Source organism: Puma concolor, chromosome D2, assembly GCF_028749965.1.
Source record: "Puma concolor isolate L17-30 chromosome D2, mPumCon1.1.hap2, whole genome shotgun sequence".
NCBI classification, from domain to species: Eukaryota; Metazoa; Chordata; class Mammalia; order Carnivora; family Felidae; genus Puma; species Puma concolor.
In genome coordinates this window covers 28,931,443-28,946,894 of record NC_141677.1, presented here as the reverse complement: position 1 = coordinate 28,946,894, position 15,452 = coordinate 28,931,443, and the positions used below count along the sequence as shown (strand labels likewise).

Below are 15,452 nucleotides of genomic sequence, written 5' to 3'. Positions count from 1 at the left end.
TTCGATTATGCTTATGAGATTATTCTCTGTTAAAGATGTATACACAAATCAAGTTTTATAACAAAAATTATTTTCAGTAGGCTAAGAGGACTTGCTCTATTTATATCATATTATTGGTAAAGAAATTTCAACTGTAAAGAAAATTATTACCTGCTAATGTATTTTGAAGGAAAAATTTTCATATGCCAAGTTTCTTTAAAGTGCAAACTATTTTTTTAATGTTTCATGTTTTTATTTAAATTCTAGCTAGTTAACATATAGTGTAACACTATATGTTACTTGCAGGAGTAGAATTTAAGGATTCATCACTTACATATAATACCCAGTACTCATCACAATAGCCCTCCTTAATATCCATCACCCATTAGCCCATTCCCCTGCCCACCTCCCCTCCAGCCACCCTCCGTTTGTTCTCTACCATTAAGAGTCTCTTTTGTGGTTTGCCTCCCTCTCTTTTTTTTTTCTTTCCCCTATGTTTGTCTGTTTTGTTTCTTAAATTCTACATATGAGTGAAATCATATGGTATTTGCCTTACTCTGACTTATTTTGCTTAGCATAATAATCTCTAGCTCCATTCACATCTTTAAAGTGTAACACCTATCTTTATTTAAGTTTTATCCTTGCCACAGTATCTGACTCTTTGACTTATGAACCTTGAAAGTTCTAATTGAAGATAACAATGACAGAAAGTGTTTATTTTGATCATTAAAGAATAAATCTGTTGTATTTTTATTTTATAGTATTAAAAATAAACATGTCTGCAAGGTACAGGTACAGTTAATGGTGAAAGTGAAAACAATAATTAGAATAGTGGAAATCTATCTGGTTTATATTTTGTATGTATGAGCCACAGAAACACTTTGTTAGATGGTCTATAATAAACTACATAAAGCTCACTGTTGGCTGAAGTTTGACATATTGAGTATAATTAAACTGTGAAAACCTGGCTCAGGAAATAAAAAGAATAAGAATTATACTTAAGAAACTGTAGAAATGACAAGATAAAATTTTAATGAGATCAGTATTGTTTTAATACTCTACCTCCCAAAGCATTGTAGAGACAGAAAAATTGCTAGAGTACAGTTGTTCCTTTTAAAAGATGGAAAATTATTTGTTTGGACTATGTGTTTAATGCCATGTCATTACTTATTAGACTCTGGCAATGGCTTTTAATATGATAAAAAAAGATATTTGCCATAAGAACTCAAGGTATAATTGACAGCATAAAATATCATGTTCTACTTTCTTACAGATGCCCTTATATTAGCATCAAGCCTGTTTTCTTTATTGGTAGGCAGTCTCCTGAAGCTGGCTTCTGGGTCAAGCATCACAAAATCAAAAAGATTTCTAGAATGAGCCAGACCACCTTCTGAAATAACCTTTGACAATGACTCAATAAAGAGATTTTGGAAAATGAAATGTCAGTAAAGACATGATGTGCAATTTAACCATTAATTGAAATAAGAGGACTTGTGAACTTGGGCCTGGCTGGCTCTCTATATTTTTGTCTACATTGACTCCTGTGAAGATTATGCTATTGTCAATGACTCAGTAACATGATCTCTACAGTCTTTCTGATGACCATGGCAAATCCGCCTTAAATAGGTCTGTATGGTGTTTCATATGTTCATTAATTCATCTATCAGTTCAGTCATTTTTTGAAATTATTCAAATCAAAAAAATATGGAGCATCTAATACAGCCAACCACTGCTGGAAATATAGCAGTGAATAAAACTAATTTCTGCTCTATACCCCCAGTGATCTTACAGATAACTGTTTGTATTGCTAATAATAACGAGAATTTATTAAATGTCAGTAGTAAGGCAGTTGCGGCCTTGCATGTCTATGTACATTTATTTTGTTTAACTCACACAACAACTCCTCAAACAGGTATTGTCGTCTTCATATAGATGCGGAGGCTGACGCTTAGCCTACCTAACTAGCATGTGGTCCCTTTGTTAATTAGTCTTGGAACTAAGATTCAAAGAATATCTATCTGATCCTATTCTACTTTTAATGGCAATTTAACACAAATGTTATTTTAAATGCAACGCAATTGATATAAAATGTCCTGAACAGCCGAGACAATAAGTCAAATTTCAAAAGAAGAGACATTATTTTAATCTGTTTGTATACCAATACCACAACTGACTGATTTAGTCAATTTTGATTGTGATGAGGCAGACTTATTTCTTTGCTTTAAACCATTAATCCCCAAAGCTATGATTTATGCAAACAGAAACAACAAAGAAGGTACACTCTCTCTCACACACAGAGACAAAACCTGTGAAGCTGACAGGTTTTCTATTATTTTGTTATGTCAAAAATAGTATAAAAATAAAAGATACTGTACCATTAAATAAAGCCATCATTTTATAAAAGAAATAACAACAAAAGTTTAACATAAAAAGTGAAAACGCTCAGATTAAAGGACAACTCTTATAAATAAATAACTCAATTATCTGTATGATTGCATTTTTACCTTATGAGTCCTGAGATGGGAATTTAGAAACCATTAATGTACACAATATCTTTGGATCCTGCCCTGAACCTAAGTAAAACCTTCAATTTTGAATATATTCCCTTTATTTAATAGTAATCATAGCATGATTTATAGAAACAGTCACTGACCTAGGAGCTGGCAAAATTTGAAACCCATTAGAACAGGGGTCATAGCAAGTTTAGTTTAATGCTGAATCACTGAAATTAATAAACTCCACCTTTTCAATTTCTCCCTATTAAGACCAGTGTTGGTTCCAGAGTTTGTTGGGCTTGTGGCAAGGACAAGAAGGGAAGGAAGAGGGAGGGAAATGGGAGGAAGGGATTGAGGCAAGCTATCACAAAACAGAATAGCTTGAGGTGGAAATAGTGAAAGAGCCAGTGGGAAATATAGTCTGAGGTTTCTCCTGACTCTTCAGTCTCTTGCCAAGTTACTTATCGGTCACTGCAGTGGATCTTTGCATCTGTACTTGCATGTATGTGTGACTGATTTTCCAAGGCAATATCTTTAAAAGAGAAGGCCGTGGTTTATATCCATCCCTGAGATTTAAGATTGGTTAGTAACATCACCAGTAAAACAATTTGACTTTTATTGTAGTGCAAACCCATGAATATCTCTTTCATGTTTGGTTTGTGTCCATAAGCATCTCTGGTCCGAGGACACATGCAACAGGAGGCAGTGTCCTGTTCTCAGTACTAGACTAGAGGTGCACTAGACTATATACATCAACAGAGAACATGCTCTTAGAGCCAGGAGGGACTCTGAATCCAGAGATCAGTTACTGCAATGGCCTCCTTTTACAGATGCAGAGACTAAGGACAAGAGAGGTGATTCAACTCGGTTAAGGTCACCCAGGGAGCTTATTTCAGAGCTCTCATTTTCTGATCCACAGATTAAATTTCATTCTCATGCCAAGTTTATGTTAGACTTCTTGTAGGGAATAATGACAATGATCTCTGAATAAAAATACTGATTGGATAGAGCATATTGCAGCTAACAGGGTGAATATTAGTTACTTTTGTTAAAATATAAACATGTAAATAAAACTATTTGAATATTATTTACTGTCAATAAAAATGTAGTTAACCATTTCTTCATTTATTTATTTTATCTATAGCCATTAGCTGAGTGCAGAACACTGCAGTAGATCCTAAGATTAGAGTTAAGACTTGACAATTTAGAAGATGAGGCAGGGGTGCCTGGGTGGCTCAGTCGGTTGGGCGTCTGACTTTGGCTCAGGTCATGATCTCACAGCTCTTGAGCTCCTGAGTTCAAGTTTGAGTTTGAGCCCCGTGAGGGGCTCTGTGCTGAGAGCTCAGAGCCTGGAGCCTGCCTCAGATTCTGTGTCTCCCTTTCTCTCTGCCTCTTCCCTGCTCGCTCTGCCTCTCTCTCTCTCTCTCTGTCTCTCTCAAAAATAAATAAACATTAAAAAAATTAAAAAATTAAAAAAGATGAGGCAGAGTGTAAATAGAAGGTGACAAGACATTTTGCAAACATTATGATTGAAAAGTGTAGGGAAAATTGTAGAAATGCAAATGACAGGGTTTTCTTTTTCTTTTTTACGTTCATTTATTTATTTTGAGAGAGCGAGTGTGTGCCTGCACGCTTGTGAGGGGGGAGGGGCAGATATAGAATCCCAAACAGGCTCTGCCTGCTGCACTATCATCGCAGAGCCCAATGCGGGGCTCAATCTCATGAACCATGAGATCATCACCTGAGTTGGATGCTTAACAGACTGAGCCACCTAGGCACCCCAAGGAGGTTTTAATTTTTAATGCTTTATTTTTTACTGAGGAAAGTCAGAAAAGATGAAATAGAAGATGAGGTGCTTAAACTGTTTCGAGTTATGAGGTAAGAATTTTGAACAAGGAGTGATCATCAGGACATTCGCGGATAAAAGCTTAGTGTTTGGAAAAGAATAAGGAAAACAGCCAACTGGTGTAGTTCAGAAAATGCAAGTATTAGTAACAATGGTGACACTATTGGTAGGTATAATAATAACTGCTAACATTTCTTGAGCCTTTACTACTTGCCAGAATTTGAATATCCTTCATCTCGTAGTGTCTGATAATAGTTCTATAATATAATTACTGTATTTTATCTATTTTTATAAGGTAAGGAAGCTAAGAGTTAGAAAAATTAAGTAATTTGGCTCAGGACACATAGCTGTCAAATGATCTTAGAGCACAGAATCAAACACAATTTTAACTGTCTCCACAAACTTCTATATTATTCTGCTCATTATTTTTAAGAAACAAATTTATATAATTTACATAAAATATTAATTCGGGTTTAAGTTACAGCTCATTCAAGTCGTTACAGTATGGTGGATAAAGCCTCAGATTAGACACAGCTCAATTTGATCCTACCACTTACTACATTAAGATATTTAAATTAACGGAGCCTTCAATGTCTTCATATGCAAATGTGTGAACAGTTATTGTGAATGGCATTCCAGACAATAAATGTAAAGTACTTAGCTGGTTCCCTCTCACTGATTCTCAGTCCACCCAGCAGGCTTTGCACGGCGTGGCATTTTACTTCCCCAACAATATAAAGTTCAAGATACTTGTGCAGTCTTTAACCTGTGTCCTTGATAAAGTTATTTTAAAAAAACCTCATTTCAAGTCTCAAAGTTAATTTTTCTTTGTTTTAGTTTTAGTCTTATGGCACAGACTTTGTTTTAGAAATATTTTTTAGTATACCCTGTCAGGATGTTTTCCTGACATGCCATTCAGTAGAGTGGCATTCTAGAATAGATTTCATTTTTTATGCTTGTCTGTTTGTATGTCTTTCATGCCTGAAAAAAGTGGACTAGAATCTGTGCCTCTGCTAAGTGTTAAGCATAAAATATTTTTAAAGCTATTTCTGCAGAGAAGAACTAAATTAACGGCATTATATTTCATCTTTACCATGAGATGAAGATTTCCCATTTAAAGGGAAATGTGTCATTTTAAAAGGTTGAATACGATGGCACACATTTAAAAAAGAAAAAAGAAAAAACAACAACAAAAACATTTTTCTTGATGTTTAAATTCCACACACGGTTCCTCTCTGCACTGATAACATTTTCATTTGATTATGAATTAGATAAATTTTCATTTGCTTTAATATCCTTTCATATCCCTTAGTATTTGAAGCTTCATAGTTTTTTTGAGGTCAACATCATGACCTTCCTAGTTCAAATGTCTCCTTTTATTTGTATCATTACAGATTTGTATTATGCCTTGTTTCCAACACATTTTCAACAGTTGCTTATGAAAAACATTGTACAATAAAAGTAATATATTATTCTGTAATTCTGCTTTTTTAAATTTTTTTTTTCAACGTTTATTTATTTTTGGGACAGAGAGAGACAGAGCATGAACGGGGGAGGGGCAGAGAGAGAGGGAGACACAGAATCGGAAACAGGCTCCAGGCTCCGAGCCATCAGCCCAGAGCCCGACGCGGGGCTCGAACTCACGGACCGCGAGATCGTGACCTGGCTGAAGTCGGACGCTTAACCGACTGCGCCACCCAGGCGCCCCTGTAATTCTGCTTTTTTAGAGAACATGGCCCTTTCAACAGAATTTTAAAATTAGAAAGGAATAAAGGAACAATTTGGGGCAAGTCTTCATTTTATGGGTGTGGAAATTAAGGCCCAGGGATGTTATGGAATTTGCCAAAGATTAACTTTATCCAGTCTTTCTTTTCTCTATTTATTCAAGAAATAACTTTTGAGCTTCTACTCTGTGCAAAGCACTGTGCTAGATGTTATGAGGGACAAATTATGTGTGAGAAGTTTCTCTCCCTCAAGGATGATACAGTCTAGTGAGAGAGATGCATGCAGGTAAGCAGTTCACCGAAGGGTGAATACTAAAGAAATGAGCTCCTCATAGGCCCTTCAGCAGTTCCCAAACTGATATCATTATCCTTGTATTGACCTGGATTTCCCTTGAAAATGACCAGTTCAACGCCATCATCACCTACAGAAACCTGGACACCAGCCTACATTGTCCTCTTTTCTTCACCCACCCCCGGCATCTACCAGTCATCATCTTACCCGGTTAACTCAGAGTCCTTAAATCTGTTCGTTTTCTTCATCCTGACTGCCAGTGAATTAATTTAACACTTTTCCTCTTTCTGTGCACTGTTGCTGCAACTGTCTAACTCCTCTGCCTGTCCTTGTCCTTAATCTCTTTAAATAAATTGTGCAGACTCCAGCCAGATTGATGTATTTGAATAATGTTCTGTGTCATTCACTGGCTTAACTTCTGTGACTCCTAGTGGTCTATGAGATCAACCTTATTTCTTAATGTGGCAAAAACCTCCAGGATCTGGTTTCCCCTCATACTTTTTATGCTAGTTACCATACACTGTTTAAAGACTTTTGCCTTTGCTCTATCTGTCTCTGTCCACCTAGAATGGCCTTCTCTTTTATCTTCTCCTGGTTTACTGTTACCTGCCTTGCAGTATTCAACTGTTACCTCCTCAGGAATCTTTCCCTCATTCTTTTTTTTTTTTTTTTTTAATTTTTTTTTTCAACGTTTATTTATTTTTGGGATAGAGAGAGACAGAGCATGAACGGGGGAGGGGCAGAGAGAGAGGGAGACACAGAATCGGAAACAGGCTCCAGGCTCTGAGCCATCAGCCCAGAGCCCGACGCGGGGCTCGAACTCCCGGACCGCGAGATCGTGACCTGGCTGAAGTCGGATGCTCAACCGACTGCGCCACCCAGGCGCCCCTCTTTCCCTCATTCTTAATGGGAGTGCTGCTCCCATTGATCCATGGGTTACCCTGGATACCTCTATTAAATGTTGTGTTTATGTCTGTTTCTAGCATGACATGTGTGCTCCTCAAAGGCAGGCATTAGGTCTAATGTATCATTGGTCCTTGTATGGTGCCTGGTATTTAGTAGACAATAAAGAATAAAGAAGTATTGAATAGATTGAATTGTTTATTGAACAAAGTGTTATAAAAGAAGTATAAAAATATAAGACAGTATCATGGAAGTAATGAATTTCAACTGAGAAGATTAAAAAAAAGCTTCATGTAAAATTCAGTAATTTAGTTGAGTCTTAAAAGAAGTCCATGATCAGAAATGTAGGAGAGATCAAAAGTGCAAAATGAGTTTTTTAATAGGGGAAAAGTTCCTGAGTTGTGGTTGTGTTGTGCAGAAAATAAAGGGCTCAGGGGCTCCTGGGTGGATCACTCAGTTGAGTGTCAGACTCTTGATTTTGGCTCAGCTCATGATCTCATAGTTCATGGGATCAAGCCCATCAATGAGCTCTGTGCTGTCAGTGCAGAGCCTGCTTGGGATTCTCTCTCTCTCACCCCCCCCCTCTGTCCCTCCCCTTGCTTGTACTCTCCCTCTCTCTTAAAATAAATAAATAAACTTAAAGAAAAATAAAGGGCCCATTAAGGCATCTCATTAATGTTTGATGAGTAAATATGGGAGTAGGTCCTTGAATGCCATGATCAAGGGTCTGCTATTAATTCCATCAGCAATGGGAATAGGGTGATGGTGTTTAGAATGAAGAAGGAGCATAATTAGACCTTAAATTTATTTTCCAGAGTAAACACCTTGAGGGTTGGGCTTTTTTTGTTTCTTGCTCACTATTTTATTCTCAAATAAAAGATGACTTGTATAAAAGTAGAACCTAATTATATATCTGAATAAACAAAGATGTTTTAGAACAGTACTGTCTGATATACCTTTCTGCAATGAGGGAAATGTTCTGTATTTGTACTATACACTATAGTCCCACCAGACACATGTAGCTATTGCCTACTTTAAGGAACTTAGGAATTGAATTTTTAATGTTCTTTAATTTTAATTAATTTATATTTAAATTTAAGTAGCCATGTGTGCCTAGTGGCTATTATGTTGGACAACACAGTGTAGAAAGTTCTCCCTCGCAGAGTCCCAACAGAAAACAGATGGAACATTCAAATTAGGATAATTCAAGGAGAATTTATTTATAAAGAGACTTTTTCCAAATGTGTGGGCAGCTTTAAGGGAACCACAAGAGAGAGTGCAATTAACTGTGGTAGTGACATGGGAGCAATGGTGAGACAGATTTGGTGGAATATTCATAGTTGAGATTATAATCCTGGATCACATTGGGACAGTATTTATAACGTGCAATAAAACTTTTAATGGCATTTCATTGAATGAAATCTATGTTCAGAGCTGTTCTTTTCAATAAAGTCTTTCCTGACAGTTTATTTACTTATGAGGAATGTGATTGCTTTCCCTGTACAGTGCTGATCTGTGCTGTGTTTTCTGTTTTTCACCCGGTACTCCACTGTGAGTGGTACCTTTTCCATTAGAGGGATTGTGCTGACTTAATGATGACTCCTATCAAGTCTCCTTTAAGAAGCATCCTCTCTTCTGAGCACCTAGAATGTAGGCAGACTCTGACTGTTATCTGTGGTTATGTTTTAATATCCTGCCCTTTCTGTCCCTTACTTCAGTATACACAATTCACCTTCAGTCCTAGCTCATTGCTTAATGATTTGTTAAGGCTTTGAAAACAGAAGGAATGAGGGCTTTTAAGCAGGATGGGACTATTTCTCCTTGCTTTATTTATTTTTATGCCATGCAAAAGGAATAAAGAGGCATAAAATGGCTTGACTGAGCCAAATAAATCTGGATAAATAGAACAAGGACCCAATAAAAAGCTGGAGGTGAAAAGAAGAAAGGTGGGGGTTGGGGGGAGGATACAGGGAAGGAAGAAGGGAAGATTTTATACTTTCTGTAATGATAGGGGCTGTTTATTATTACCTAGAGAACAAAATGTCTTTGACCCAATGAAAAACTTTTAACTAAGATTAAGCTCTGAGTAGAAATTAGGAAATCATCTTTATAGTCTTTATTTAATCCCTTCAGGTTGTCGCCTCCTGTCATCCTTTATTGAAATTTTGTATGCCACTGCGATTTGCTCTAAGAAGGTTGACATCTTTTACTTGTTTTGATGAATCTTCTCACAGAAGCTAGTGAGTTTCTATGATCAACACAGCAGGAATCTCCCATATTATTTATGATGTCCTGTGTGTCTTAGGGTGGGGACCCTTCGTCTGTCCCACCCCTGACTCCTTTGATTATCTCTGTTTTCATAGAGTTGAAAGAGACAACCAAAGCTACACTGCATGAAACTGGAAAATATGGGCTAGGTTATTTAGGTAAAATTAGAGACTGTCTTATATAGCCCATTGTGTATCTGTTTATGCCATTGCCTTACATGGCTCTGCATTAACTTTTTATAATTTTCTACTGCTACCATGGATAATGCTGCTTAGGAGCTGTGAAGGTAGCCACAACTTTCATCTGGGTAATTGCCACCATTGCTTTTATTGCTCTGACATCTATTTATCTCTATTTCTCCATCCCTCTTCTCTCCACTTCCTCACTAGATAGTCTCCATCATGTACACATTGCACACTCATTGTCAAAAAGAAAAAGTGGTAAAAGACTTATTAGTCCTCTATTGTGTGTCCCCCTAGAAGGCATCTGGAAATGTGTGTGACCAATATTTGGCTATCATAGTACCTAAGAATTGTTACTGGAATTTAGTAGACAGGGGCCCATGGATGCCAAACATCTTGCAGTGTGTGATGATCTTAAATGATAGTGATTTTTTTTTCCATCTTAAATATCAGTAACACCATTACTGAGAAAATCTAGGTGTAACTGAGGTTTAGGTGGGTACCAGTAACCTCAGCTAGTAGAGGATTTTAGCTGTGCTTGATGGGTAGATTCTAAAATCTCCTCAAGAATCTAGTATGACACCTTCTTGGCATTTGGTAGGCCCCTAATAAAACCATGTTGTGTTTTGAATAAAGTTCAAAATGGGAGAAATAGTCCCATCCTGCTTAAAGAGGACTAGTCCTCATAGAGGACTAGTCAACACCATTCAGTAAGTCATCTGCAAGTTACTTTCAGGAATAGAAGAAAAAAAAAAGCTTAATAAGCATTACTTGTCAATATCAAGATGCTAACAGTATTGTAAGAGTGATGAACCTGCATAGAAACAAGTATATTGGGAAATTTTCAAAGTGCTATTGGAACAAGGAAAGGTGAGAGTTTACTCTTGAGCAGAGTTGGTGGGGAAAACTCTTTATGGAAACCATTGAGGAACAGGTGGATTTTAACAGCAGGTTATTTTGGTAGACACTTGCTGAAGTCGAGAGTACATTATATATACAAGGACTTGGGAGAAGAGCTAGACATGACAAGGAATATTGTTACAGGGAAGGATAGTACTTGAGAAGATGTGACAGAATATAGGACTAAAAAAGATAGGTTGGGATAGAGTACAGATGGTCCTGAACTTCTTGTAAAGAAGTCTTTTCACTGGAAGCTATGGATTTATGTGTGAATGTAGTCATTGGGCGCAATATATGACACACTGCCTAATGGGCTATACTTTGCCTCAGTTTCCTTCTTCATGGAGTCTGTGCTGTAAACTCCCTCAGTTATCAGAGGCTTAAACTTACCGTCCTGATTTTCAAGGTCTCCTCTCAAGAGCCCTTTTCAGTTTATTAATTTAAATGGTAGCAATTTTCTCAGAGGTGAATCGCATAATGATTTTTTTCAATCTTTTTTATACAAGATAGCACTGAAAAAAAGTATGATTAGATTCAATTCGGTTGTCTCCCACAAAAGTAATATGTAGAAAATACCAACCAAGGTGACTCTCTGTGTGCTTAATAGCCTAAAGATTTAGGTTAAGGATATAACAGAGAACTATTCTGCTTAAAAAATGAAAAGGTGTTGCACAAATTATCTTAAAGAGCCAAAAACAGCGTCCAGTTCCTACTTGAAACAATTTGTTCTTGGAATATTGTCAGCTAAAATTGTGGTCAACTTTTGCAAATTGTATGAATTTGCACTGCATATTTTATTTAGTGTTTAGCAAAACTCCAATATGGCTCTGCATAACTTACACAATACACCATGAAAATGACTTCAGAAACTCCCACAGAAGTTGACAAATTGGGCATCTAATGCTTTTAAGCTAATTGCATGCTTAGAGGTTAAAAAGTCGACTTGTTAAGAATGAAGATCAGAGTTTCTTGGAGATAATGCTCTGCCGGCTGCCACACTGAATGCAACCCAGCCCTGTATCAGAAATATTACAGAAGCTTAAGGAAGAAAATAATGTGAGCTTTAATCACCATTCTACTTAGTCTTAAGTGAAGTGCTCATGAATCATATGCAATATCATAGCAGTTTTGAAACCTATTCTTGAATTTTCAAGCTGTTATTTTCAGGAAATTTAGAAAGCAAATTGCTAAGTGATAAAGAGTAATCTGATACCATTGCTTATGCTATTTTTCCCCTCTTTTTCAGACTGGAAAAAAGGAAAGGAGTAATACCCTGAATATTGCAATAGACAATATGTGCAAGAAGACAAGAGACCTTCGCAGACAGGTGAGGGATGAGAGACATGGAGACAGAAACACCATACAAAACGAACTTTTTTTCCACTGCTAGCATATTTACTTCTTGTTTTTGTTCTTTTTCAATTAATTTAGAACACAAAACTATAACAATAAATATATACCTGCCATATTTACATACCTCAACCTTTTTTGTGGCAAACATAAAATAGGAAAAAGAGCATGTGACTTAATATCAGGCAGAGTTACACTAGAATTACACTCAAGTGCTGGCCCTGCCTTCATCAGCTGTGTGATCTTGGGGATAAAATAATCTTTTTGAACATCTCTGAACCTATAAAATGGAATTAATAATACATAATAGGACTGTGAGGGTTAAATGAAATGCCGATCAGTGCCTGCTACGTAGTGATTTTTTTAGGAAGTTTTGGTAAATTGAATCTATTATGTTAAAAATTGAGTTTATCATGCATATGCTTATAGCAAACAGCTAGCAATCAGAGACATACCAATTTGCCCTTTCAATTCTTTTCAGAATGCTTCAAAAATTAGTTTCTGTTTAAGCTAAGGCTACTTTGTAACCTTAGGTCATCAGGAACACCGGATTAGGAAGGATTTCATTAGATAATTTAGCAGTCTAGTATTATGCCACAGGTCAATTTTTTCCTTCTAGAAACTGAAGACAGCTATTTTCAAAGACTGTGCTTTCCATTATTTTCCACTCTTTAATAACCAGAGTTCTTTTTCATGTATAACTTTAACTTGGTCACCAGTAACTCATAAAAGAGAGGCAAAAGCTTTTCAACCGTAAGCTTTTAATGCAATATATTATTGTAGTTTAATGGGAAGATTTAGTAAAATTGCCTGAGCAATTTTTTAATTCAGAGGTAGATTTGGAAATGGAATAAATAGGGATCCCTCAGCCAGTTAATATTAGCTGTAGAAAAACAATTTTGAGGGCTGGGAAAATTCCAGTTTCTCGACTTTATGGCCTTAATGTGAAGTCTATTTCTACTGTCAGCATTTAGAATCATGGAAGGTAAGAGTTGCAAACAGCTTAGCACAACCTGTCTTACAATGTGGATGAGAAAGCCTGCCTTTGTGGTGAGGTGACCTGCCTAAGGAGGAAGGGGCATCGAACTGACACCAGGTCATAACTTATACCAATTCAGAAGCTTTTACCCACAGGGCCATCCTTTCTCTTCATTGCAGGACTTCTATTTTCAATATTCTTCAGGATTTCTACTCCATCTGTTCCTCTTGGGACTTGGAAAGTCGTTTCTATGAGCTATCAACAATTATGTCTTTCATTCCTGCCTCATCCCTCTATACTGCCTTCAACAAGGTTATGCAGAAAGTGTTAATCTACTTTTATATCTCCAAAGCTTTTGGAGTCATTTATAAAAAAAATCAAGATAAAGCAACCCATTATATGTAGGATTATCAGATTTAACAAATAAAATCAGAAGATACCCAGTTAAATTTGACTTTCAGGAATTAATAAGGAACATGTTTAAAAAAATTTTTTTTTCAACGTTTATTTATTTTTGGGACAGACAGAGACAGAGCATGAACGGGGGAGGGGCAGAGACAGAGGGAGACACAGAATCAGAAACAGGCTCCAGGCTCTGAGCCATCAGCCCAGAGCCCGACGCGGGGCTCGAACTCACAGAGCGCGAGATCGTGACCTGGCTGAAGTCGGACGCTTAACCGACTGCGCCACCCAGGCGCCCCAAGGAACATGTTTAAATATGTCCCAAATATTGCATGGGACATAATTATATTAAAAAGTAGCATGTTTAGGAGCACCTGGGTGGTTCAGTTGGTTAAGTGTCCAACTTTGGCTCAAGTCATGATATCATGGTTCATGGGATGGAGCCCCGCATCTGACTCTGCTTTGACTTAGTACGGAGCCTGCTTGAGATTCTCTTTCGTCTGTCTCTCCGCCCTCCCCCACTCATGCTTTCTCTCTGTCTCTCACAAAATAAATAAATAAACTTAAAAAAATAGTGTGTGTGTATGAAATTGGAACTTGGCTAGGCATCTTGTATTTAATCTTGCAATTCTATCTGTGTTTTCACCTCACTAACAGTGTGATATAGAAAGAGCATGAGGGATTACTAATACTTTTCTTTATAGTAAAGGGATATTTCCAGCCTTTAGAAAACTGCTGTGTTCCAGAAGTATGAAAATTCTCTACGGTTTCATAGGTCAGCATATTCATTGTTTTGATGAAGTGTCGTTGCTTAAGAAACCACTGCAAACTATAGCAGCCTTTTATTACGTTTCATGATTCCACAGGCTGGCTGGGGGTCAGCAGAGCCATTTTTGTAGTGTTTTCACTTGTGGTCTCCCATGTAGTGGCAGTCAAAGGGTGACTGTGTCTGGGTTCAGGGCTGGTCATTTGAGGCCTCAGTGCTTCTTCTTCTTCTTCTTCCCTCTCTCCATGTGGTGTCTGATCTCCTAGGACCCCTTCATGTGGCTGCTCTTTCCAGCAGTAGCCTGGATTTCTTGCATGATAGTTTAAGGCTCCAAGAAAGATGAAATGGAAGCTTCCAGACTTTCTTAATGCTTAAGCTCCAAAGTTACCAGGATGCCATTACTTCCCCATTCTATAGATAAAAATAGTTATGAATCCTGCCCCAGGTCAAGAAGAGTAAGTAGAAGTTCAAAAAGTGATACATGTGTATAGGATGACGTGGGATTGTTAGAAGTTTGTCTCTGGATACATTCTTGGTCTTTGATTTTGGTGAGGTAGTTGCTGTGATTCATTCTCAGTATCCTTACTTGCCCTCCCTAAGACTTCATTTTCCATCCTGCTGTTTATTCTTTTGCAATAATAAAAACTAGTTCAACAGCAACATGAGGCATCTCCACCTCTTCTTATTCTTGCAAAGTTTATCAAGCAGTTTGTTTTAAGCATCTTATATACACTCTTTCACACAACAAGAAGAAAGCCCCTACCCTTAAACTGCTTTTCTTGGGAATAATTAATGTTCATATATTGTAGGTCTGTTTTTATTTGCATGTTTGTTTTTAGTAGACAATGATCAGAACACATCTTCTTGCCCATTCATGTAATCTCCTTGCTTACCCATGGCTTGTCCCTCAACAGCGCAGAAACATTTTAGCTCTGGTTCAGAGAATCATTGGACATCTATGAGGAATTAGGGGAAGCAAATTATACATGTTGGGGCAACAATATGAAATGTCATAGAAAGTGACTTAGTGTTTATTTATCTGAACCTAATTGCTTTGTGACTTTTCCGCCTGTTGTGCTAGAGAACAAAGACAAAAGTCCTTGGCATGGTGTTCCAGATTCTCTGTGATCTGGCCCTGACTTGAATCAACGTTATTCGTAATGTTCCTTCTCCTTTTTCAGTTTTTTCAGTTCCTCCCCGTCACCACACCACACATTAACCTGACTAAAGAGTTGGGGCACCTGGGTGGTTCAGTCAGTTAAACCTGACTAAAGAATCTACTTACTAGTCACCAAATTTTCCATCACCTCCCTCCCCCCAAAACACATGTATCTTTGTATATATAATTTGTTTAACTTGGTGTTTT

The 15,452-nt window shown here is 37.2% G+C and overlaps 1 protein-coding gene across 5 annotated transcripts in view; it reads left to right on the top strand.

Moving 5' to 3' along the window:
- CTNNA3 (catenin alpha 3) overlaps positions 1-15,452 on the top strand; it is a 1,810,934-nt gene that overhangs the window by 942,056 nt on the left and 853,426 nt on the right. For all 5 annotated transcript variants that reach the window (XM_025917933.2, XM_086679821.1, XM_086679822.1 and 2 more), the window contains one exon: positions 11,836-11,916. In XM_025917933.2, the coding sequence (XP_025773718.1) occupies positions 11,836-11,916 (81 nt within the window). The remainder of the gene's footprint in view (positions 1-11,835; positions 11,917-15,452) is intronic.